This window comes from Dromaius novaehollandiae, chromosome 1 (genome assembly GCF_036370855.1).
Source record: "Dromaius novaehollandiae isolate bDroNov1 chromosome 1, bDroNov1.hap1, whole genome shotgun sequence".
NCBI lineage: Eukaryota > Metazoa > Chordata > Aves > Casuariiformes > Dromaiidae > Dromaius > Dromaius novaehollandiae.
This window is the reverse complement of record NC_088098.1, coordinates 162,154,835-162,181,994: the sequence shown is the minus strand read 5'-3', so window position 1 is coordinate 162,181,994 and position 27,160 is coordinate 162,154,835. Positions and strand designations below refer to the sequence as shown.

Here is a 27,160-nt window from a genome sequence, read left to right as displayed (position 1 = left end):
CATTGCTACTAGTCCTAGTCTGAGCAGATCGACATCTCGCAGGATGTGTGAGCTTCAGACATGCTTTACATATACTTATCTATGCCTGTGTTTGAGAGAATATGACCCTTTTATTACCTGCAGGCTACTTTGTGCATGGCTTCTTGCCTACTCAGATGAGATTTCTGTCCCCTACCCATGTGAACTTGCATTTCCTGCCATTTCACATGTTGGGGGGAGAATAAAATAACCTACAAGCAGATCCTCCCAGGCACAATTCCTGGAAACTGTATGCTGTTGTGGGCATGTTTATTTTTTACTTGTCTCCTTGCTGTGATAACCTCTACTTTTTTGAGGAAGGCAGCAGACAGTTTATTTAAAAACCTGTTAGAGCAAAACCCCATTTACATAAGCAACAGCAGATCCCTTCGTACTTCTGACCTCTTATTTTCCTTTGCAGCCCCTAGGAAGGCTTTTTCTGTGAGCCTGACCAAGTGTTACCTGGAGTCTAGAGCTGCTCTGTAATTTTAGAGAGACTTCAGCAAGGCAAGACTCAAAACAAGCTCAGTCAATCTCATATATCCTCAGAGAAATGGAAGAGCCACACTTGAACTTTCCTCACCAGTGTGGTAGGGAGCTGAATGTCGTCTTCAGTGGTGGTGGTGTTTTGTTTTTTGTTTTGTTTTCTGTATCCAAGGCTGTTTTGCCTTTAGTTTCTAGTGAAGTCAGAGGATAAAGGAACACTTGGTGATGTGATGGGGAGTCATATGGTTTTGCAGTATTTTGTCATGCCCTTCCTCTCCTCCCTTCCTCCAGCTGCTCCCACTGTCATTTCATACAGGCCTTAATTTTACCACAAGATTGAGGCTTTTTAGTTTTTGCTTCCCAGTTACTCTTTGATATCAGAAACTGGGCTATTTTGCATAGGTGTCTGCTGACCTCCTTTAATAGTATGAAATCTTCAGTGCCTCTGCATTTGGATTTAGAAGGGTTTATCATACCAGTGGCAGTGGTTCCCAGAATATTCCTCTTTGATTTATGGCCCTCCCAAAGGTAACTGAAATGACAGTAGCCTTCTGTTTGAGTTAGATGAAGGAGCAGGTAAATACCCTTCTGTTGCTCAGGTGAGACAATAGTGAAAGGTGTGGTCGGTGTTGTGGGGTTTTTTTTCTTTTTAATTAACATGAGTCTTGAGACCTAACACAGAAGCTTGTGCTGAGCAGTTAGATCATTGATGGTCATTGGCTTCCCTGTCGGACTCCTTGACTCTGAATGATTCCTGAACAGCAAAAAGAAGCATATTAAAAATCACACCCTCTTATGATAGTAAGTTTTCTATTACTGTAACCAAAAGGGTTTAGTAAACTCCGCTGGAAAAGATACTTTGCTACAGTAGTTTGACTTGCAAAGTGAACCTGAACACAGAAAAGGCGTGATGATTGCAGACACCTTGTAGATATGCCTGTAGCAGTCTGTAGCAGATAACAGTTCAGAGGAGAGAAGTCCAGAGGCTGTTTTTAGAAACATATTGGTGGGGGGGGAGGCAGTACTGTCCAAAATAACCCCCCTGGCAGTGGTGCATTAAAAAGATGTCAAGAATATGTCTGATATTGGGCAAAGTGTGAACTGTTAATGGCAAGGTTTCCTGCTGACTGTCTTGCAGAAAGCTGTGAAGCTTGGTGCAGCGTTGTTTCCCTTCCTTCATAGGGTTTGTTTGAAAAACACCAGGATTGTACGCTGCTGAAATTGGAAACATGAAAGGAATTTCAGGGGCTGAAAAAAACAGGGACAGCCAAATATATCTTAACATTAACTTCAAAGGGTCTGTGACACAGGAAGTTGTTAAGGCTCATCTTTACTATATCTTTTGTAATAAATAAATAAATAAAAAATAAAAAGGTGTGGGGGGGGCAGAATTAGTGTTGAAAGCACAGGAGAATGGAAAAAGTAGGTACTGACCTGTTGGCAGGCCTGGGAGAAAAAACTGGGCTATTCTTCCTTTTGTAAGATGGTTTTCAAATATCTCATATTTGGGCTAAACATATGACCGTACTAATGAAGTCTGTTTTTCCTAAATCTGTTATACCTGCTATGAAAGTGACTGATGATCTCCTGGCTGAATCGGCATCGTTCAGGATATGTATGGGAAAGCACAGGTCAGAACTTGTAATAGCCAGTCTCCATAATTTCCAGTTGAATGGGTTGGTTAAAATGGCCCCAGAATAATAAAACACCAGCTATTAAATGACCCGGAGTCATGTGTTCTGATCTGGATCTAGCACTGTTAAGTTACAGAATAGCACCAGTGAAACATTCAAGGACACAAGCTTCATTTTGTTTATTAGAAAACAAAGCAACAGTGCTTAGAAGTGGTCTGAGAATTAGCGGGAGCTTGGAGGCATGCAAAGGGGGAGAAAGAGAAGGTGTCAAGAACTAGACTAGAACTCTAGTCCTGGGTGCTTCTACAGTTTTGCAGAAATTATAGATGTTGTGGGGACACAGAGCTCCCACAGCAGATAGTGCAGCAGTTGCATGATGTTAATGCTCTGGATGGATTTACACTTTGGTGAGATAAGTGATGCTGCTTTGAAATCGCAGCAGGGAAGTAAGTGTGAGTCACTGCATCAGTCATCTTAGTGCCTGTACTGAGATTTGTGGGATAACCACTGAGCTGAGACAACTAAGCCCAAGAGTGTGATTAAATAAGAACTGACAGACTTACTGCCATCTGACAATTGATGCTGGTATCTCAGAAGAGTTGACCTCTTCATACAGCATCATAAGGCAATTCAGAGACTGAGGTTTGTTATTTAACAGGCTGCTCATATGTATTTCAAATCATGTTAAGAGTCATTGTTACTGTTACGCTTGGCTCAGGAAGGAAAATGTGGGTAACTGTTCCATTGTCAGCTTCTCGCAGGAGCCCGTGGAACTGACTGTGGGTTTTGTGCAGAGAGAGGTTCATGTGATCGGCACAGCAGAGAGGCTGGTTGGTGGATGAAGGTGATCTCCAGGCTCTGTGGCTTTCAGTGACTTGTGCGGAACAGGAAAGCCACCACCCACTGCAGAAGTTACAGGGAGACTTAAAATAGCAGCTGAGCCTGTTACGGTGTTAGGACAGATTGGTTTATTGTTTTTGGTGAAACTTTGTGTGCCTGTGTGCAGAATACAATGGGAAACTGCAAGAGATGGTATGTGTAACCAGAGAGAGTGCATGGAGCAAGAGAGATCTCACTGAGCAGGCTGCTATCTGCAAAGAGATTTCAAGTTGGAATTGCAGAAGCTTCCTTATGATCGATTATCACTGTGTTTCAGGGGAAAGGATTTGCTCTGTGTTTCAGCTCTATTATCAGTGTCACCTGAGAAACAACATGTCTAAGATCTAAATATTCTCTAGGTACTTGAGCTAAAAATGAATGATACTGAAAAAGGCAAATTCACTTCTCACTCAAAGCTCACTTGGTATTTCTGAAAGAGAACCAAAGTTCATGTACTTGCTCTAAGGCATTTTAAACATGTTTTTAACAACAGGTAAGAAATCCAACAGATTAGCTGCTAGGTACAAAATTTAATTGTATTTATAATGTGGTGGTAAGACTGTGCAAGCGGGTGTATATCTCACCTTTATAAGTGACTGCATAAATCTGTTACTGCCTCATAAGTCCCATAAAGAGGCCATTTTCTTGACATCTTCCAGATTTGTAGCTTGCCTGCCAGCCAGTTTAGGAGATTTTGGGAGGAGAGCTGCATGACTCGTAGGGGACACAAAGGCAAAACAAGCGTTAATGCTGTCTGTAGTGCCTTCCCTTGCTGATAACTTCTGAATCCCCACAGGAACTTAGGCTCTTTCTTTTTGTGACTAGGATTGCTGCTAGGAGTGGCCTCTTTCATCATCCTCCGTCTTCCTCATCTCCTTGTGTCACTGCCTTTCAGGCTGCGCAGCCTCTCAAATTACTTTCAAATTTACTAGCACAGCACCATAATCGAACTTAGCCATCTAAAATGGGGGATAGCGGATCTTGTACAACTCGGCTCTAGCGAGCTTCTTTGTACTGGGACGCAAAACAGAAGTAGGTAAATCTGATTGCTTAATGTAGACGAAATTATGGGTTAGTCACACCTAATTCAGTCTGAAAATGTGTGAAGCATAGCCGTGTTCCCTGAATAGGAAAATGTTTTATCAAATATAACTCTGCAATAGGCGGCAAAACTGTCTTGTGGCTTCAGCAGGTGCTGCTGCTGGGTGTTCCCTCACAATCTGGGGGGAACCCACAAGAACAGAGTAGAAGAGGAAATGCTTTAGGAGATGAACATCAAAAGATTAGGCTTTCTCATGCTGCACATCTTGCTTGAGATTCCTGGACTTGGTACACAAAATTTGCCCTGATGATTCAGGCCAGAGAACTGTTTTAGCCCAGCATCATGCATCCAAGAATGACTAGTAGTAATGCTTAGGAAAAAAATATTATAGTAAAGATAGCGATCTGTGCCAGCTTCTGGCACTCTGAAGTTTGAGGACCTTGAGCGAGAAAGTTGTGTTTGCATCTTTGTTTAATAGCCCTTGTTGGACTTCCTTTTATAAATACATCTAATCATGTCTGAATCTATTTTCAATTTTTGCCTCCAAAACATCCTGTGACACTGGGTTCTGCTATTAATGGTAGTATGGAAAAAGAACCTCCTTTTCCTTTTGCTTTTAAACAAGCTCCCTGATATGTTCATTTTATACCCTCTAATTCACGTGTTTTGCAGAATAACAGTTTCTTATTTGCTTTCTCTGTAATACCATTCATGGTTTTACGTCTGTCATCTTGTCTGTCTCCCCTTCTAATCTGAAGAGCTCCTGTGTGTTTAGTTCTCCTTAGGTTAAAGCTGCTCCAGACCCCTCATTGTTGTCACCCTTCTTTGAACCTTTTCTTATTGCGCTTTATCCTTCTCTGAGGAAGATGGCCCAGGGTTGCATTCAGAGGCTGCGCTGTGGATTCGTAGCAGCACAGTGGTGGTTTCCGTTGTGTGGGATGTCCCTGACCTGCTCGTCCCTGAGGTGCTGACTGGCACTGAGCTTTGAAATCTGTGAGTGTTTCCATTTCCTGCAATATCTGCAGTGACTCCAGGGTTTCCAGGATTATCGCTCACTGCGTTGGCTATTGCTTTGTATGTGTTGTATGTGTATAGATATGTCACAAATTTCGTTTGCTGTCTTCTCGCTTGGTACTGAGATACCTGTCTGCAGCTCTTCACAGTCAGTTCTTACTGTCCCAAATTCTTTATCACCAGCAAACTATCTCCTTGCTACTTGCTCCCCTTTCCAGATAAGCAATGAATATATTGAGTGGCACAAATCCAAAACCAGATCTGTTGTGGCAAGTGGCCGTTTATTCCTGTGCTTTGGTTCTTCTCATCTAACCAGCTGTTAATCCGCAGGAGGACCTTCCGTCTTATCCTGTGACAGTTTAATTTCTTTAAAAACTTGTGGTGAGCCACCCTGTCAAATGTTTCTTAGAGATCCAAGTACACTATACCATATGTGTTACACTTATTCATATATGTCATTGGAATTTTGTGAAGCATGACTTCTTCTACAACAGCCATGATGTCACTTCACCAGTGTATCATATTTATTTTCATACCTACTAACTCTGTTCTTACAATTTCTGTCAGTTTTTTCAGCATAAGGAGAAGCCTATCGCCACTAGTCTCTAGTTTTCTCAAGTCCTTTCATGGAAACTGGCAGCATATCCTCTGCTTTCATGTCTCTGTCATAAAGCTGGTCTTAGAGAGAAGTGAGACAACATGGTTAGTAGTTCAGTGTTTGTATTTTCCGTTAAAGTTCTTGGATGAACAGCATGTAATTCTGTCAGTTTGCTGTTTCTTTTAAAGCCTCATCTAATGATGCTGTGCCTTAGACAGTCTTGTTGCTCCTGTACGCACCTTGTGTTTTTCTGGGTTTCATGAGGGTGGTGGCCCCTCACCTGGGTTGCCACTTGGACCCACTGAGTAGGCGGCAGATGGTCCTTCCCACTTGATGCCACCCCAAACGGTTCCCAAGCATGAAACAGGAGCTTGAAACAAGGAGGCTGCTGGAAGACAGGAATATGTGGCCATGTGGGGGAACAGGAGAGGTGACCACGTCTTTCAGCTGCGGGTCAAGAAGCCATGGCAAAAATATATTTATTATTTGGCTTTTATTGCACGGTTTACTTGTATGGAAGATGTAGTTGCAAGTAGACCTGTCCAGTGCTTATCGCTCAGCACAAGTCTCAATTTCAATGAAAATAAGTATTTATAGATATGTTCTTTCAAGGTTTTGCATAACTAATGGATTTCTGTAGTATATTATTATAAAAACCTTCTCTTTTGGATTATACTTGTAACAAACGACTTTAATGCAACTAAATGTGTAAATATATATGTATAAATCATTCATAAAATGTAGGATCAGAATGTAGGGAAGATGTATGTATTCTGGAGAGTTAATGTGCATTTTGATTTTGAAACAACTGAAAATTTGGTGTTTCTTATTCATTATTGCCATTAATCTTCAATATTTGTAACAAATTCTTACTTGTTTGCAAGATCTATTTTGGATATGGATCAGACTTACGCTCTCATGTCTCTAATGGGATTCTGATTGTTTTCCTGTTTTTTCTATGCTCTAGAAAGAAAGATTTAATACTTTCGTTGTTATAGTCTCTGAATATCTAAGGCGATACTAGCAGTGCTGTTTTTTCCCTTTCTTAGCTGTTTCATTTTCCCTTTCTACTTTCTTTGTCTATGTAGCTTTTTTTTAATTATTATTATGCTTCAGTTTGTGCTCCCCCCCCCCCCCCCCTTGTTTTCCTTAATTGCCTTTTGCTCTAACTGTGTCGCAGCCTGGCTTTGGCTTCTCTGTGTGAGATCTGCACAACCATTTTTATCTAGCTTCTCCCTTTCTCAGTGGCTTCTGAATCAACTTCCCTCCCTTGAATCAATTGAGGTAACGTGGAGTGGTGTTGCTTAGCAATGCCTGGAAGCTGGTATCGCCTGTGCAGTGTGTGTGCTGTAACTGTGCTGAGCAAAAGGGAGACTACCTGTCCTCTGCGGTCCATGCAGAGACAAAATCCCGTGTTTTCTAATGCTTTCAACATTCTCGCCTTCGTGACTTGAAGTATTTTTTCTCTTAGTCTTGCTGAGTAAGTTTTGTATAGACTTACAGACCTTACAGATGTTCCTTCACCCTTCTTCATGATACGTGCAAACGCAAAAATGTTTTTTGCATGTGGAGCCAAAATATACTTGGGTTGTTGATCTTTAAAGAGCTGAGTATCTAATTAGCTGTCTTGAGATAGGTATGTTTTCAGTCTCCGTCATCTACATACCACGCAAAGCTGTTGTGAAAGCAGAGCTTAGCTTTACAGGATCTGTTTCAGTCCTCCAAAGCAACATAGACTGGCAGCCAATCTAGTGTGCATGGTAAAGGATTTAAAACCAGGATGAATTTGATAGCTCCAACCACGTGAGAATATAGAATGAGTTGTTTCAGTACTAGGTGTACAGGTGTTAATGGAAGTTACTAGCTTTTAAAACATTTCTCCCAAATGAAATTTTTGGTGTTTTTCACTGAAATCTCTAAATCTTCAGCTGGGGGTAGATTTTGGTCTTATTCAAATGGCAAAGGAATTAAAGTGTGTTTCTTCTGCTTTATTGTTGTGTTGCTTTTTCCAAAGCCGAGGGAGTATGCATAGAAAAAATACTGTCAATTTCCTTCTCTCCCTCTTACCTTGTTTTTTCTCCTAATAAGAAAAATGCGCTAGAAAAATTACATGTAAGCAGATGATATATCTTTAAACTGAGTGGCGGTTTTACCAGATGACTTATCTCACTCTTCGCACAATGAAGAACAGCATATTTAAATCTTTGAGCTGGATTAATGTGAAGGTGGTATTTTCCCCTTTTAAATCAGCCAGAATACAAACCCAAGTTTTTACTTGTGATCCTAGGCGGTACAGAGAGGGTGTTTTCTGTCGCCCCTCACGAAGTTGTGGGTTTTGACATCCTTTTCCTTTCATGGCTGTTACATAGAGTATAGCTGTATATCAGATATAACAAATTCATCAGACATTGGGGAGTTTTTTGTTTGTTTCATTTAATGAAGTTCATGCTTCACTAATCGTGCACAAGTCCACCGTTCTTTTCCAGAAACTATCTGTTGGGGTTGAAAGGCTTGCAGACTCCTTACGAACTTTGGACGCAGTTAGCCAAGGTAACTGGTTAAATGATGACAGGCTGTCGGTGCCTGGTGTCCCTCTTTTTGGAGCTGACAGGCGGTCTGGTTGTCCGAGCCCGGCTCGCGCCGCAGAGCCGCTGAGAGGGCGGTGTGGCGAACGGCTCGTCCTGGGGGACGGGGCAGCAAGGGTGGTGAGCTGGAGCTGTCCCTCTGCCTCCAGGTCAGCAGGGCCCCACCAGAACAAACCCAGGGTCGCTGAGGATGTGACTGCTCGCGTCAAAAGGCTTCAGAAGTGGACAGCAGCATTGGCCAGGCCACGTTGTGGAGGCTGGTCCCTCTTTGGTGGTGTGTATTAAGGCTGTAAATGACTTCTCATTAGATTTCAGGTTGTGAAAAGCTGATCTTTTCACTCAGCTATTCCCACCCTGCGTAACCAGTAGTGGTAGTTTCGCTGACCGACAAACATGCTTTCAGTAGCCGCTAGTTGATTCACTTCTGACTTGGGCTACTTAATCGGTAGTACCCACTCATTTATCCTTGTCTATAAGGAAACAAAACTGAGCTGCTGAGGGGATTTACAGCAGGTTCATTGCCATGGTTTCAGACAGCATTACGTAGCCTAAAAATAGATGCAGGAAAGAATATTCTCTTCCCTTCTCTCCCTCCCCCCAGCTCTCTATAACTAGTTGGAATTTCCTTTTTTTGCTTGTGTATTTTTTGTTGTTATGGATTTACTGACTGACAGGTCAATTCAATTTGTTTGATGTTTTGTTTGAAAGAGGAAAGTTCACGGTAGTATCGAATACATTGGGGAGTGACTTCCACGGTTGTGTGCCAAGGCTGCTATCTCCTGCTTCTGTCTCTTATGCTTGAGTAGTGCTGCTCTAGTACGCTGTAGTTGGTTAGGAGCTGGTGGAAAGGTCCCTTAGGCAGCTTGGACTATCTTATAGATACCTTTTGAAAATGGTAACTTTGACGTTGTCCTGTATGCAACAAGGGAAATGTGCAGAGTACACAACGGCATGCCTTCAGCAGGCTGCGTTGCTGTCGAAAGAGGCTTTTCTATTCCAAAGTCAGGTTGGCTGCAATTCATGGGTGACTGTCCTGCGACTACACCGCGGAGGTGTTATAAACATTAAGGATCATGGCGGTAACCGTAGCAGAACAAGTTTTAAACTACTCCCCTGTGTGCAGTGGCAGTCAGGCTGCCTAGGTACGGAGCCGAGGGGTGACCGCTGCTCTCTATCCGTGCTGACACAGTATGACAGCTACACAGCCGTGGCTAGCTTGCTTAAAGCTTGCTTGGATGTGGCTTCACCGCCTCCTGACTGCAGCATTGTATGTCTGTGTATGTGAGAAAAATGAAGCTGGAACACTGATTTGCAGTTCATACAGGCTCTTCTGATTGGTGCCAACTAAACGGTTTTTGGCTTTGGGTTGGGTAGTTGTGGGGGTTTTCTTGTTGTTGTTGTTGGCTTCCCTTCCCTCTCCTCTCTTCAGCAGAGGTGTTGACTGTTTCTGTTAGCGGGAGTCCCAGATGCTTTTAGCTCTGCCTCCCCAGACAGGAAGGGCATGGGGTGGAATCGCACTGATGCCTTGGATTTCCTGCATTGCTTCCTGTTGAACCGATGGGCCAAAACCGAAGAGGGGAGATACTGTGTTACAGGGCCCGCATTCAGCGTGCAATTCCTGAGCTTCACTGGATGCCTGTTTATGGAGGAGAGCAAGTAAACAGCCCCACAGCAGACAGATTAATGTCCTGCATCTTTTACTGACAGGCTTTGGAGTGGAGGGAAAGGATTCTGGGTTGCATAGCAAAGTTGGAAAGTCCTGTGTGGTCTCTTTGCCGATTCAACAGCGAACAATGTGTCTGTTCTGCTGCTCGGTTTTTCATGACCAAAGCTTTGGCTTTGCCCAGTAGAAGCTCCAGTAAGTTTATTGCTATGTGTTGCCGCTTGTGCTGGGCTTTTTCTTTCTTCCTGCTGCTGCTTTTGTGATCAGAGTGCCCCAATGTTGTGTTTTTTTTTGGGGGGGGGGGGGACTAAATGGGGAAGGGCTTGCTTCATGCAAATGTGTTAAGGAGTGGCTGCAGAGTATTGCTATTTCCTTTACCTTCTGGCTTATTTACTGGGTGTAAATACTTTGAATTTTCCCATGTTTCTGAACTGATCAGAGCTGTGGCTTGTTTCACATACTACATTGGATGAACTTATATTTCTTAGGAAGAAGGTGGTACAAGGTAGATAGGACAGTGATTCTTCTCCATATTGGATAGTATGAAAGTGGCTACTGCTGTTCAGAAGACCTGTTGTTAAACCTAACCCAGGAGTGTGCATGTATGTAGGGGTAGAAGGGTCAGATACAGCCTGGTACTGGAATTTTTGATATTTTCCTATGAAGTCTTTCTGCTGTTTGCTTGCCTTATTGCTCTTGGTAGCGGCAACATGTGCCTGCACTTTCCCGCACCTCTGCGTGGTATTCTGCAGTATTTATGTGCCAGAATTCAGCTGCTAGAGAGCAGGAGAAAAGCAGTCCCCGAGTACGGACGAGTGAAGCATGCCATCTCAGCCTTGTACAGAGGCAGAGAGCCAGCTTGGCCTGTCTCCCCAGTGTAGGGCAGAGTGTTTGGGGCAGGGGCACCAAAGTGGCCGGATGGCTGGTTTGTTGCTTCGAAATAGAGATGAGTTTTCTGTCCTTTCAAAGGACAGACACTTGAATTTTCACAAAATACAGGGCTCCCTGGCTAACGGGAGTAGCCAGGGATAGAGATACAGGGGTAAGGATGTGCTGTTTTAGCATTCAGTGACTTCCATCTTTCCAAACTGAACTTAGGCATCGCTACAACCCCAGGAGGGGAGAGGAGGACTACCTTCTGCATTCAATGTGTGCTCCCTGTGGAGGAGCACAGATTCCTTCACTCTGGCCAGCCCAGATTGCAGAGCCATTGGCCATGTTCATGACACTGGAAAAATATTTGAAAAACCTGTCTGGCTCTAGAGGGGAAAAGTTTCCATACCTGGTGGATGTTCTCTTGTTTTTAAAGTGGATGCCCCTTCTTTTGCTGTAATGATTTAGACCCCTGGGAATAGTGTATGCATGAATTTGCATAAAATAAACCTACCTGCATAATACTACATCAACACACAGTAGAAAATTACTTCTTTCCCGTCTCCCATCTAATCAGTGCTTGTGTTTCAAACACTAATGTTTTATTTGCATTTGTTTCCTCCAACCACCTCCTTGCCCCCAGGTGCAACTCGCTGCTCGCCTGTGCTTTCCACCTCTGAACGCCTTCATGTGCACATGCTCCTGCAGTATGCCCAGAGCGTGGTCTGGATGCTTGCCTTTGTGGTCGAAAGACATGGAGACTTGTGTGTGTGTTTGTGGGGACCAGGGAATGGCTAGGAGAGGAGCTGTCAGGTTGCCTGTGTGCATCTGCAGCACTAGGGAAGTTGGAGGTGAGGTGAGGGCAATGCCAATGTCAATGATGATTTTTTTTTCTCGTATTGATAATCAAATTGTATGCTGTTTGTTTCATATAGATGATGAGAAACTGTTTAAAGGTAGTCGCGTCACCTCCACAGTCCTTGTAGAAGTCAGAGTATTCATATTCAGGAAGTATGAAAATCAAAGATACTGTTATCTGAACTCTCAAGGAAATGTCAGTCATACTTGCTTTCTTTAATGTTCACTCAAGAAGTCGCAGCATCTTAATACTTCAGATATAATTGCAGATCAGATACTGTTTAAAGAACTTGATTAATGTTGCAGAGTGAAAGTCCAAGGTTAAAAGCTGTAATTTTCCCATTTTGTCACTTATGACACAATCTTTAATTACTTAGCTGCATTTTTTTCCCCTCTGAAGGTCTCTGTCTTGTTAGCTGGGTCCGATAATTCTCCTACAGTGATGCCCTACTGCGTAGGGGAGACGGTTGTCTGTGAGAAAGGTCTCATGCCTCACCTTTTGTAGAAGTTGGAAGAGGAGGTTGAAAATGGCCAAGTGCTTCTAAGGAATGGTGTTCAACTCTGGATCTCCCTGTGTTACTGGGAACTGATTTAAACTCTCAGAAAGTGGTTAAACTCTTTAATTAAAAACTTGGGAGCCCTGAGCTGATTAACAGAAAGCTTCATGCTCCTAAACGTAGCCCACAGTGAAAGGATCTGTAATAGTATGTCAAGAAAGCTGCCGAATGTGAAATTCTTTAGGCATGATCAGGCTCTGAGAGCCTCCGTTTGGGAATACAGAATCGGTGGATTTTCTTTGCACTTCAATCTGTTTGACCTAGGTCAATAAATGGGTTTAGGCTTCTGCCTCCCACTCGGTCAATATCTTGTATCTTTGAGGACTTGGGGTTTGCGTCTGTAATTCCCCATGAATGAAGCAAGGATAATGTCATTCCTTCTCCTCTCACAAGGGTATTGTGAAATTAAAGTAGGTACAGTTTGAGAAAGTGAATCAGCCTGCTGTACATAAAGCACAGAAGCATAGTTGTTAATTCTGTCTTAACAGCAGAATGAGTGGTGTGTAGTTAGTAAGCCTTAATGATAGAAGAAAGAGGAAGAAATAAATATTAAATGTTTTCCCCGTAATTGTCTGTTTTGTCCTGTGCAGTAAATGAAGCAGAGTGTCCTTTGGCAGGGCCAAGGAAGTGAAATCAGTGATGTGTCAGAACAGGAAGGAGCAACTTAAAGTTTGATGATACGCTTTAATTCAAACAATCCCTAAATGTTAACTCTTCTTTTAAAGTGTGTTTTTTCTGCCTATAAAAAAAAAAAAAAAAGGCAAAATCCATTCTGTTTGAAAATGAAACCTCCAGTAGCAGCTGTACCTTTTACGGCCTCACTCAAGATCTCTGGCACTCAGGAGACTAACGTAGCTCAGCAAGAGTAGAGGTGCACGTGGTGTGCTGCACGTGCAGCATGGGATCATCGACTTCAGTTCCCAGCTTGGGAAGGAAGTGGACTAAGTCCTCTGTCCCAAGATCAACTGTGTTTTGTCTTGCCCTTTCTGACCAGGCCTTCTGCATCCCTTGGAGCCTGTCAGCAGTTCTTGGGCTTCTGTTGGCTTTTAGCTGCAGTTTCTCCTTCCAGGCTCCTGTCAGAGGTGCCTGCCCTGACCCATCTTTCCCATTTTTGTCTGTTTTTTCTCGAGTCTCTGACGTGCTGTCGCCTGAGCAGTCCTGTTTCTCCCTTTCCTGCCTCGTTTTGGGTGCTGGCTCCTGCTCCCTGGCTCCTGTCCCCATCCGTTTCTTTCTCTGCCTCCTGTTTTGGGCTCCTGTCCCAAGGTGCTCCTTCGCCTCCCGGGACCTGGTGCCGGGCCACAGTGCGCTCCAGCCGTGCCACTTCCCCTTCCTCGCTGCCTGGGTGCCAGTGGCGGCACAGGGCGCACAGTGAAGATGGGCTCCCTTCCCTCGCTTCCAGTGCCTGGCCCAGCTCCAGGGCCCGGACGTGCTCCGGTTTGCACAGCCATGAGAGGGAAAGGAGTTCTGCACTCCTCTTGTGGGGCCAGAGCAAGCTCGTCTGCTCTGTCTGGAGACTTGAACTATTTGGTTGTCAGGGGAAAGCATGAGAAGTTCGAACTTGCTCAAGGAGAGACTCATATGAGATCTTGGTTATTTATGCTTTGGAGGTGTCTGCTTTCTGTATACTTCTATTGGATGTGGCCCGTATTCAGCTTATCCAAAGTTAAGCTTGAGAATCAGAAGTCAGGAAAATATCTTCTAAAAGTGAAAAGCAATCTAATACCCGATCTTCCTGTTACCCTAGTGCACCAGTGCTATTTGCCATGTTAATTTACAGCCGTTGCGCCCAAGTGATACTGGAAGCCTTTTACTTAGCAAGAGCACCAGGCTAAATTTTTAAGGTAGCAATCACTTTCAAGTCCTGCATGGTTTACTATGTCCCTCTTTCTGACTGATCATTAATTGGCAAGTTCTACATCTCGGTATCTCAATTTAAAAAAAGAATCTGAATCTCACGCCTCTGAACTCTACCCAGATTGTAAAGGCTGCTTCTCAGCGTTACTTCGGATGATATTTTAAAGGAGAATGGTACAGACTGATAAGCAGCTTTGGCAGCATTTTGGCTTTCTTTTTCTTGCAAACACTGCAAAGAAGAGAATAGAACAAGAGAATTGATGCTTTTCATTGTCCCCTTTGGTAGGCAAATGTACAGATTCTACAGATAATGTTTTTTTCACACCTCTGGGTGAGTGAATAATTAGTTTTGAAATGCAACAGAATCTATGAGGATGTAATCTTCACTGAAACAGGTTTGTTGATTAAAGCCATGGTGGTGTGGTTGAACAGGCAAGCCCTTTACCTTTAGATACAGCTTGTAAAACTAGCAAATGCTGGAATAACTTATGCCAGTTTTCACTGTGAAATAGGTTATAGTGGGAAAAGCAGTTTATTTTCCAGACATAGCAGCAGCTAGTAGGGCTTTACTGGTATAAAAATTTATACCAGAAAACTGACCTTTGATTGGGGGAAAAATAGTGTAGTCTGTCCTAAAGCAGCATATGAAATTCTCATATTTTAGCCAGATACAAAATGAGGAGTTTCACTGCGGCAGCAGTATACCTGTATCTCTATCTCATAGTGTCTCTGATAGCTGTTCACAAAATTAATAGAATAAATGCAGTGCTGTCAATTATCTAAAGACAGAAAGGTATTGTATCTCTAAGGATCAGGAGAGCCATCTCCTGACAAAAGGGGACAGACAGTGCCTGGGCTGCACCATTCAGCAGAGGTAGAGTTTCTCCATGGATCTCTGTGGTTCTACTTTCTCCCTGTGCTTTTATCGAGTAAGAGTGATCTTGATTGCACAAATAACAATGGTAGTTCCAGCTAACGTGCCAAGTTGCAGATGGGTTTGCTGGTTAGAAAACCTGTGTGGGTTTTTCATTTGTTTGTTTTTTCTGTCCTTCCATCTCTGGGACTTCACCCTCCATCCAGAGGTTGCTCATAATGAAGACTAGCCATAATTTGTCAGGTCAAGTCCTTAAGGTAAAACAGTTAATTTGGTAAATCATTTAGGTTCAGCAATTTGGGACTGTTTCTGGAAGGGTTTAGTATTTTTAGATGCCTAAAATCTATTTCCAAAAAGAGAAATGAGATAGGAATCTCAGGAAGTTTGGAAGTTTTTATAGGACTTAGAATTATTTTTTGAAGGAAAGTAAAGGCATAATTTGAAAATGCCTTTGTGTGATATTACACCATCACATCTCCCAGCCAGTTACATATCCGCCAGCATGCCACTGAGTCTATTGTTTGTTTTTAAACAGTTGTACATAAAGCAGATTTTTTTTTTTTCCCCCCCACAAAGGTATATGAGCAGTTCTTACTGGGAACTGTGTCATCAAGTGTGGTATTTTATTGGTCAGGCATACTGAAGGCTTCTGGTAAAAACCTTAATTTAAAAAAAAATCATTCCATGTTCAAATATATCCAATTATATTGAGCAGTTTTACAGACTTATGTTTTGGGGACAGGTATTTAAGTATTTAAAGCCTGCCGGATTTTTTTTAAAAAATGTTTTTATAGTTGTCTATAAACTGGGCATACAACTTTGACCATAAATATGTTTTCCCTGGTAGAAGATCATATGCTGTGTATACATAACAATTTTGTGGGAGTCTGATCACAAGTTTTGGGCAAAGAGGAAACTAGTCGAGACAATTACGGCTTCAATTTTACATGTTTTGATAGGCCTGGGTTGGATCCATGATGGTGATCGCTCACATCGTTGTCCTTTGCGGTTTCTAGACGGCTGTGGCATACGGATGTCACAAACTTGTGTACTGTTCCTTTGGCACAGGGCTGCAGTGCAGCTCCCTAGCTTCTGCTCTGTCCTTTTGCAGTGTGCCATCGACGCAACAAATCCGGACCAGCGCTCGGCAGTGGAGAGAACGGGGGATCGGCACCTGGCTGAATTTTAGACTCTTGCTGCCGGAGGAGGCAAGCCTTGCTAGGGGTCTGCATGCTCAGGGAAAGGAGAAGTCCCTCTGAAGGGCGGCTGGACACCTAAATTAGGCTCTAGTTCTGGACGCCCTTTGGAGGAGCCACCTCTATATACCAATATCTGATTCAAAGTAATAATAGGCCCCTCCAACTAGTTATTTCTCAAAAACAGAGCTGTATCAGTTTTCCCCCAAGTGCTGAACAGTAGTATTAATGTAGTGGGTTATTCATTCTTTTGACGTGTTTTTATTTCATGGAGAAATAGCTACGTTATACTTCGGGCTGGGTACGAGTAGCTGGAAGCCTTTCAGGATTCTGTTAAACCTGGAAGGAAATCAGATTACTTTCTGATACTATAAGCACATTCTGCTTGGCTCTCACATGAGGTGTTGTATGGGTGAATGAGCCCAGAGTGTTCCAGCTGGCGCAACAGCTTTATTTATGCAGAGTGATGGCATGAAAGGGTTTTGGCAAATGCTATTAATGGTTTCAGGAGTGATTCGTATTAATGTTGAACCACCAAACTGCTTCAAGCTCTTACCCACCTTTGCTCGTGTTTTCAGGTGTCAAGCCATGGGCTCTGGTGATGACCCAGTCGATCAAGAGATTCTGTTCTGAGTGGAAAGAGGAAAAAGTAGAGGTTTTCTTAAGCCATCTTGGTCTGCTCCTAGGGTTTACCATGTGGCCATAAAGCTTCCACAGTCTCTCTGTCCATAAGGTGAAATAGCATTTCGCGCACGTGGTGATGCTTTTATATCTCAAATTTAAAATGCCTTAGGTCTTTCTGAAATGATAACATGTACTTTTATCATTTCCACAACTCCTTTTACTGTCAGTAAAGGAGTGACTGGGTGACTTCAGCATGCATTTCATTAAGTCTTTATTCTTATTTTTTTGTTTCTTTTTTTTTCTGGGGACTTTTTTAGTTACAATTTGTCAGTTGTGAAGCATATTAATATTTTACCTTTTTATAGGGTTTTTTTTTTTAATGACAGAATCGGCACAAAATAGGTTGTTCAAAAAGATAAGGGGTGTCAATGAAATGGAATATGAGCACATGATACCAGTAGCTTGCAACTTCTTCCTAAGTATGATTTCTTATGCTGGCAGTTGAAATACAGGCAGGAAGTGACTTGACCACAGCTTGAAAGAAAACCCCTCAGAAGCAGCTTGTGATTTTCATAATAAAATAAGAATTTCTTTCTCCCTGCAAAATAATGCAGAAACTCCATAGAAAGAAATGTGGTCTGTTTGATTGGAAAAGTGAAGTAGGAGAAAAGTATTTTCAAAGGAGTTCAGACACTGTGTTGAGCTTTACATCCAAGTCATAAACACATACATGCTAATTAAGTGGTGATACAGTAAATACAAAGCAATTGGTCAATAATTAATTCAAATTTTTACGGGTCTAATAAACCAAGCATTTGTGCAGAAATATACCTTTCTGGGCAATTAAAGGATTCAGGGCTCCAGGAGCTTGATTGCAGCTCCCTATTTTGCTCAGACTGTCCATGACTCCTAAGGGAGAACAAAGTTCGTGTAACACCGTTGTTGGGAGAGAGTCACTAACTGAGCAATAGGAGCCAAAAATCCCCTTTGGCCAGCAGGTAGCACACTAATTTTCCTACCAGGAGTAACAAAAATTACCTGTTTGTGCAGTGCCTTCTATTTGGCTGCTTTAAAAACTAAAGAAAAACTTAAAAAATTGGCTGTGTCAGTTTGGATACGATATTGGCATCCCTGGCTCAAGTAAATTGCATGGGACGTGCCACAAAGGTATATAATGAAGAATCAGTAATGCAGACAAGTCCCTTGAGCTCAGGAAATGGTGACATTTGGTCCTGAGAGTAAATTGAATAAAGACATTTCCAAGGGGTTCCTTTGGGGGGTGAGTGTATGAAGGTTTCTGATTATTCACTTACATATATATAATGGCTTTGCTTGCTTGTGTGAGACTCCAGGAAGAAAAATAGCTGTTTCTTGTCTGCAAGTGTTTCTAATGCAAGATTGTCTGGAAAACATAGCACGTAGGGAATCAATATGTTTGCTGCCTTGTTTAATATCATTGACAGTCATCAAAAGTAATTTTAGTTTTGTGGGTTTAAAAGAAATACTATTTACAGATTCAACTTGCCTGATTTGCAGGTCAGGTTGTAGTTATGCCTACAGGATGATATTTTTTGTAGAGACGATTGCAAAAGCACAGAGAAAGCTGTTTATTACTGCACTTGCTGATAGATCTACTGTGTAAGTTGAGGAGCAGATAGTGTATGTCAGATTTGGGAAAGGTGGAACTGCTCTCTCCTGACATCTGCGAGATGATTTGGAGTTGAGACAGCACCACAAAATTGCAAACAGCTTTAGGCCTTGCATGTAATGAAGACAATTGAGCTCAAGTTGGAAGCTGAATGGCTCTAAAGGTAGAAGTAGTAATGGATGCGGGCTCTTTGCTATAAAAACAGGCTTAGAAGAGGTGCTTTTAATGCTGTGTGTTGTACTGTACCTGCATACGTGTTCATTATTCTCAATTTCAGATTAGATTATTGGTATACTGAATAGTCTGAATTTACTTGTAAAGTTATATGCTACTGCATAGGTCCCTGAATTTGACGTTGGTTTCATATTCTTGACAGTGCCTTAAAGATGACTATGGTATATTTGATACTATCAAATAAGTATACTGGATTGCTCTACAAATCTGAGCACTTAGTCTATCCACTTGACTGTGCCATAGAAACTCAGTCAAGGAATAAGACAGCATGATTTACAGATTTTCTGAATCTGACCAAGATGGGCAACTTTGCGGGCTATCTTTATTTCATGACAGAGGATGAATTTTCTTCTACTGTGGATACTCTGTCTTACCAGAGGGCATCTCTTATTGCTGTAAACTTTAGATACAGTCTGCAGAGTGCTGGGGTATCCAATTCTGAGACCTGCAAACATAGGGAGTCCTGGTGTTTCCTTGGGCCAGGCAGGTTTGAAGAGGATAATGATCTGGGTCCTTAGGGACAGGAGTAAAAAAAATAAATCTGTATGCTAGAGACTGTCCTTGAACACACTGATGGTATTCACACCTCTTATTTCAGGAACCCAGTTTAGGAGCCCTCCCTGTACCCTAAGGCAGTTCCTGCTCTCCACTGGGACTACATCTGAGCCTCCAACATCGACCTGCTAAGCCAAACCTTACCTAGAGCCTCCCTACTTCTGAATTCACATCATGTGTGTGTGTTGTGGATTTTTTTGTTTTTTGTTTTTTTTAAATCCAAAAAGACAGCCCAATCATATGGAAGATGCTTTTTATATTCCCTCCTTTTCAACCTGAATACTGTGAATGTGAGCAGCAGTCCAGAAACCTTCTTCTATTGCTGTGTTGTCATTAGAGGTTGAACAACCACACTTGAAGTCTGCTGCAAGTAAACAGAGAAGCAGACACCCTACTCCTGTTTTCTGGAGTACTGCCCTCCAAGCTTGAACTCTTTCTTTCATGAGAGCTTTTTGATTTCACATTGCTTTGCTCCTGCAAAAATACTGGTCCATTAGCCTAATGAAAAGTTTCTGGATTTATGTCAGGTTTCTAATGTATGTTTTCATTGTTAGGACCCTTGTGTAAAACTGCATGTGATGTCTCAGAATAATGTGAAACACGAATGTTTTGTTAGCGAGGCAGCTGTTTGGGGGTTTTCTTAGTACCTTCAGAAGATCGGACCTTGTAGATAAGATTTCCTGAGAAATTCTTAAAATTCTCCAATGAGGAACTGTGAAAGACTCATAATAAGATGATGACTTCAGACCCCTCTCTCTCTCTCTCAAAAAAAAAAAAAAAAAAAAAAAAGCTTCCCTGCTGTGGACTTCCCATTCCTACAAAACATACTTGCTTTTCATTTTCAGAAAGGGTAAATCTGTCAAGTTTTGGTATTCCAGTGCAGATGTCCCCCTTGATGAGTGGCAACTCCAGCTCAGGAAATGAATTTTTGAGTTGTTATTTGCCTGGGACATAGCTGATCCACTCACTTCATTTGGCATGACTTGAAAATTTGCCGTTCCTTGCTGTGACTGCTAGCCATATGCATGGTGTCTGCTACCTCATTGACCATCGTTCATCAGTGCTCTATCTGATGCACTGTGCTTCATCTCTGAGCAAGGATTGAGGATGGCTTATTCGTTTTGTATTGATTTATCTTAACTCATCTTTAAACTTACAGTTTTTAAGCAGACATAGCATCAATATTATTTGGACGAATAGCTTTAATATTTCTAATCACTGTATATTCTTAGTCCAATTCTACCGTGGAATTGCAGGAACTAACCAGGATAACATTTCACAAAATACAAAAGCCTGAGCTCTACTAGCCCTCCCTCCACCCCCAGTCACTTCAGGCTAAGTTCAGATTCAATTTTACTCTTCCTCTCAGCTTGTTATTTTGTTTTGTTTTGCTTTTGCTTTTTGTTTTGTTTAAGTATGGGTTCAGGAAAACCCCTCTTATTTCATAGTTATGGTCATTCTGGTAAATTAATGAAAGCCCAGCTTTGTTGACAATTTATCCTGAAAGTGTACAATTTTCCCTGATTTGAGGGTATTGCAATTCTGTTATGTGCTTTTGTCAGGGCCATGCATTTTATACGTATTTTGCTGTTATCCAAGGGGAGGGAAGAAGAAAGATAACAGAATCAGCACATCATGTGAAACATGGTCTCTGTTGATAAACTAGACCGTGGAGTGGCCAAGGTGCAGACACGTTCTGCTACCTCAGCTTGAAAGGCACTAATCTCTCGTGGATTGGGCCTTTGAGGGCAGTGGCATCTTCAGCCTTGCAGTTGGGTTTGCTGAAGCCTCTCTCAGAGCCCTCCAGGCTCAAACTGTGCCTATCACCCTGTCTTTCCTCACAACTGATGTATTCTGATTCTTTAAATTTATTCCAACTTGTTGAGTTTTATGGGGTTTTTTTTTGCAAATATGAAGGTGCTTTAAACTGAAGATGTGTGTGGTGTGTTGTCAAATTCATATTTGCTATAATCCTCTTAGTGGTTGAGGCTTTCCAAGAGCTTCACATGAAGCTGGGAGTTAAAAGTACATGCTAGTAATTTGCCAGAATTACCCCTTTTATATTTTCTTTCCTGCTCCATGTTTAACCTTTGGAAGATCTAAATTGATTTATTTTTCCCCTAGTCCTCTGATGCCTTATTAGTTCTTACTGTTTATAAGTCATTGAGTGAGTCTGAGTTTTCTCCTCTGGTGTTATATTGACTACATTAATTTCTTTCAAATGTTTCTCTGTTGTATGATCTGGAGACAGTACAGGGCTAGCACCTGAGAAGCCTTGGCTTCAGCTTTAACTTGGCTACTGGTCTGCTCAATGACTTTAAGGCCAGTCATATCATCCCACTGTACCTTAATTTTCTCCACCTGTCAACAGAGAAGAGTGGACACTGTGCTTCCTTCTGCACAGTGCTCTGAAAATATGTAAAAGGCCTTGACACTGAATAACGTTCTCCCCAAGCAACAGCACTTCAGGGATCTTTTGCATCAGATGTTCAAACCTCGTTTTCTGGCATAAAAAAGCAGAGTAGTTAATAGATTAGATTAGCATCTCTTCCAAAATACGTTCTGCTTACCTTTCTAACAGTGGCTTATTGTTCCTTTTTTTCCACCCTCAATATTTTGTAATTTTTTTGTAACCCTTTTGCCCCTCTTGCCCGCCTACCAAACAAAAGTTCTGCTTATGCTCCCAGGTCCCTGAAGACTACTGTTAAGTCAGTTTGATTGGTTTTTCTTCCTGCCAAAGAAAAAGACATGGAAACTTTTATTTGCCTGAAAAATTCTGATGCTATAAAATGCAGCTGTTTAGTCGCAGTTTTGAACACTGAGAACTAAAGTGACATTACGCTGAACCAGACCATGGTCTTTGTCCAGCTATCAGGTAAGCATGTACAAAACTTACAATTTTGAGCTAAGCATGTAGTATCTGCATAAAAAGATTACTAACATCTGATTAGGACAAAAGCACATTTACTGATCTATATAATGACATTTGTAGCTTCTCTTAGTTTGTGCCCTCCAGGTGTTTTGGGTAGAGTTACATGAGGTGGCTGGAGTTGATATACCGGCTTGCCAGCAGCTACAAGAAACGCTGGCTCTGCTTTAATTCTGCTGGCCTTAGGTTTGTCAGCTTGCTGAGAGCCAATTTAATCTGCTAACCCAGCAAAGAGCAAAACACTAAATTATACTTTTGGGGGCTAGCAAGGTGAATTGGCTCAGGGAAGGGTCTGGAGGTGGTTAGTGTCGGCGCAAGGCAAGAAGCGGAGCTGTCCAGCTGGAGGAGAAGCTCCCTGCAGCAGCCTCCCTCTCCTGTCTTTGCAGATGCCACAAGCAGCTACTGCAAAGGGCACTGACATCCAAAGGATCCGCAGCAGAAACGACAGATACAGTTTTGGCCCTGGGTTGCATCAGCTCAGATGAGTCCTTTATTTGGCATTGCCTGGGCTCCCCTATGGACTCTTTACTTCCACTTACCTTCTACCTCCATCAGTGATATCAGAGCCATGTTGGCTCCTGCTTTTTCTCCATTAATAACATTCCCAAATCCTCAGCGTCTTATTTCCAGTTGAGTGGCTTTAAATTTCTCCAACCTCTTTCCCACCTTGATGAGCCTTCTCCTCACTGGGATGGACAGTAGGCATCTTAATCCCCCTAATTTTGCTTAATACTGTTCTGTGCATTCTGTGACCTTACTTTTTGGTCTTCTAAATCAAAGCGATTTAGAGAGGGGTATGCAGCTTTTCTAATGCTATGCTTTATTTAGAGAGCGTAATTGTAATAATTTTTAAGGCTTCTTTTAGGTGAAGGCAAAATAAATATATTGTGCTGATTTTATGGAAGCGCCATAGTAAGACTAGTCTTGTACAGGAAAAAAAACATTCAATAATGTCCAATACAGCATGCTAGTACTTTGAGGTAGATTATAAGAAGAAAGGTCTACTTTTTAGTTTGGTAAGTGGCAGATACATGTGATCACAGTAGCCAGTATTTCTTAGATCTCTGCTTCCAGAATGGAGTGTGTGTATGTAACTGATAGGCTCAATACAAATATTACGAGAGTTTCAATGCTACTAGCTGTTAATAATAATAGAAAGATCTCTTAGCTTTCTGTGTAGAGTGGTTTGGCTTGTACTTTTCCTCCATATATTTTTGGCTCCTAAATTTAGGCCTTTGTTTCACTAAGTTTATTGGCCTGTCTGCATGTGCATGGGGGTCCCTAGATCCTCTAGTCAGACGAACATTTACAGAAAGATTCAAGCTTCTTAATGTTTCCTTACGTTGATTATTTTAATGCTATCACTTGAACTGCACTGGATCAATTCCTGCACTAAGGATTTGATAAACAGAACAGACTTCCACTTCATCCATTTTAAAGGCATGTACCTAGCCAAAAACTGCTGTAGTGATAAAGCTGTTGTACAGGTCCTTTCTTCAGTACTGGTGTGCATGTGGTATATGGTGACTTTAGGAGAGCTCATAAAACTGCTTTGGAATTAACAAGGATATGGACCAGTATCCTTGTCTGCAATGGCATTTCCAGGCTGGGAGCATGTGTTATCTTTTTTTAATGTTCACATGCACTTCACATGCAGGAAAATCAGACTTATTTCTAAATAGGCCTAAAGTCTTGATACAGTTTTTTCTCTTTTTTTCTTGGAATTCCTGACTCCAAGCGCAGCTTTACTGTTGATGTTTCTTGTCATGTAAAAGGCTTTAATTAATTAATTTTAAAGGATAAAATCAATGTAATTGTTTCCTTTTACATTTTGGATTATAATGCCAATTGATGAATAATTATGAAATGGATTTGTGTCTTGTTAATATTTGGTTTGCACTTGGTAAGTTTAATCTGGTATTTTTTCAGCCCTGGTCGGTAGTATGGTATGGTCTCATTGCAAAAAATTGCCAGCTTGAGGTTGTCTTCCGTAGCTGTGTCGATTATGTTGTCCTATAGGGAAACTTTCTTTCTGTTCACCTTCACTTGCACTTTTTGAATTGATACGTAGAAGCATAGAAGTGTGTGATCCCTGATTTTTCATTCTCTTCCTCCTCAGCTAGCATTTTTTGCTTCCCCTTTGCTTCCCCTTTTTAGCAAAGTACTGCTTTTAAAATTTGTACTCCAAGCCACTTTCTGTGTTTAACAGAAAATCAGTGGGGACAGATTAGTCAGGAAATGGAAGAGTAATGTGTAATAAATGTACACTGTGTATATTCTGCTGAAGACAGGATTGTTTTCATTCCCTGCTTGTGGAGGGAGTTGGTATCTTATTACACGATACTGTTCTTTGTAGTATACTATAGAGCTGGTAATTCGTCTCACTAATACATGGGCTAGATTGTCCTTTCCATTTTTCCCACAGGCTTCTTAATATTTTCAACCTCGGAGTAAAAGCCAGGCTGTGATTGGCACCACTCTTGTACCTCTGTTCAGCTGGAAAGTTACCCTTCCATTCTTTGTTTGCTACATGTTTTTTTAATGGTCATTGATCAGCCTATAAAAGTCATGGGGAATGGAAATGCGATTACCAAGGAAGACAAATAGAGAGTAGCAGCAGGCTTTATTGGAAATCCAGCTAGAATGTCACAAGGTTGAGGAAAAAAGTGAAATAAAATTCTAGTGTGATGTGTAACATTTGACAAGAAAACTAGTGATCCTTGAATTCAATAAGGTTCAAAACTGTGCCTTATAATGAAGAATCACACCAAATCACTGATGTAGATCTACTCCTTTTTTAGGGTAGAATGTTTCTTTAGTGGAAACGTGCTGTGTAGCGTGGTACAGACGTTGAACAGAAACAAAGCCAGCAGGCCGGTTTCTGGGGTTACTTTCCATGGATACAAACAGGACATCCATACGCAGAAAGCTGCGCAGGCGAGCTGGTACAGGTGTCGCGTTCCCTTGGCACAGTCAGGCGAGGCCATTCCTTGCGGGTCCCCTCCCGCTTCCCGAGCTATGAGAAAATCAGATTTTCTGATTTGAAAAATCAGAAAGAGAAATCAGATTTATCTATGCCAGGGAGCCTCGCTTTTCCCAACCAGTGCTGCTGCTCTGGCTTTTTCTGGACTTCCCCGTAGTTGGTTCTCACAGCCCCTGGCCCATCAGTGGGATCAAGGTTTTGTCTCCCAGGGAAAACAAAATATTTAGGCCATATAATAGGTCTCACAGGGGTTTTCTTGTACCCACTTCGCTTTTGTCCTTCAGAGAACCGTAAACAAGGGGTAGCTGCAAAAGGGGCAGAGAAAGCTGGAGGGGGCAAGGGAGAAAGTGCTGACATAGCCGGGAGAGGGGATGATGGTCAAGGAGGGGCAAGTTGCCCCAGCTGCACTCCTCTTCCTCCCTTTTCTCTGGGAGGCCTGGGTTTTGCTGCTAACAGCCTGATTTGTAATTGCATAAAAAATAGCATAATTCATGGAAATGTGGGTTCAAACATGGTCTTGTTGCATTTTCCAGGGGGAAAGGAAATTTTTTTTTCCCCATTGTGCAGTACTGTAGCCAGACTGTCAAAATCTTCCTTACTGCAACAGGTGGTTAGCCTCTGTATTTTGAAAAACTAGAAAGTTTGCATGGTTTTCCTGTATTTACACAATCTATTTTTTATTTTTAAAAAATTCATCATGGTATTACTTTGTGTTAATGGTCATATAGTTTATCAACTGTAAGCATATACACTCAAATGCTCATGCGCAACAATTCGTATTTGTAAGTGATATGGTTTTCTTTGCCCTTATTCCTTTATTAGATATAAGAAACGTGTTTCTCTAAACATGGGTGAAACAGAGCAGAGACCAACAGCAGGATCCCGGTTAGGAGCTCAGGAAAATGCTGGGATCAGTACCTTGGAGCATGGACAGAAACCACCTATGACACCTCCGGGAAAACTCATCTCCATCAAAATCCAGATGCTGGATGATACACAAGAAACTTTTGACGTTCCGGTAAGGATGTGGAGGCTGGGGTGGAGGAAGATTTTTCAGGGATTTCTAAAAGTGGATGTTTTCAAACCAATTTTGGTTTTATTCCAAATTTGTGATTCTTTGCTGGCCAATGAATTCATGTTGTGAAGAAAACGGTTGTTGTATCAATCAGCATTGAATGTGTGATGGCGCAATAGAATAATGTCGAACAGTGTAGTGAATTGTAAATTGCAGTTATTATTCTGTTTCCATTTGAATAGCTTCAAATGAAGTCAAAAGGGTTTTTCTGTGGGTTTTTTTTCCCCCTCAAATATTATATCAGCGGTTTCTTCCACTTTCTAAATAGTTTATATTTTTTCTTGGTGCTGTTTTGCCCTTGATCCAGTAAACCATAGCTCTACAAGGAATTTTTTTTTTCCTTTTGGCAAGTCCTTAGAATGTTGACTTGAAATCATCAAAGTTTTTGCTAATTTGTATCACTCATACAGACACCAATCGCTCACACACGCGTTGAGTGCAAGGAAAGAATCAAAGCAATCCCATCTAAAGTTTCTTTGTATACTCGGTGCCCATTGAAATTAATGTTGGTTTGTACTTGCCAAGTAAGGGAGTAGAATTACTGCTACTTTTGTGTGTGTGATCAAAAGAATTAGTCTGGATTAGTTTTGGTTTGAAGATCAACTCTCTTTTATGCTATCTAACAGCTAGTAACTGCTAATGATTTTAACATGTCGTACTTAAGTAATTAACACTTAAGGTTCTTGCACAGTGTTGCTGTTATGGAAATGTACTGGAACGTATGTTTTTCAAAGTTCTCAGGGTTCAGTGAATAGGAAACTGGAAACTTGAGTTCAAATTTCATCCTTTGTTACTAGCATTTTATGTAGCCATGGTAACTTCCATGCCTTCTTTTCTTTTGGCTCCATTTTCCCTTCTGTGAAATGGGGATTTACCAGTGAGGTAAATAGCTCTTGTATGTATAGCGCTCCATAAAAGTGCTTATGGTCCATGATAAAATGTTGTTCATGTATTAAAGATGAAGAAATTCTGATTAGGAAA

The 27,160-nt window shown here is 41.7% G+C and overlaps 1 protein-coding gene across 6 annotated transcripts in view; it reads left to right on the top strand.

The window, feature by feature from the left end:
- FARP1 (FERM, ARH/RhoGEF and pleckstrin domain protein 1) overlaps positions 1-27,160 on the top strand; it is a 217,893-nt gene that overhangs the window by 17,962 nt on the left and 172,771 nt on the right. For 4 of the 6 annotated variants that reach the window (XM_064504545.1, XM_026119414.2, XM_026119413.2 and 1 more), the window contains exon 2: positions 25,927-26,122. The exons of 1 other annotated variant lie outside the window; for it this stretch is intronic. In XM_064504545.1, coding sequence (XP_064360615.1) covers positions 25,952-26,122 — 171 coding nt within the window. In that variant the 5' untranslated portion in view covers positions 25,927-25,951. Of the gene's footprint in view, positions 1-21,922; positions 22,068-25,926; positions 26,123-27,160 lie in introns of those variants that run through there. One more of the 6 variants, XM_026119411.2, reaches the window with a different exon arrangement.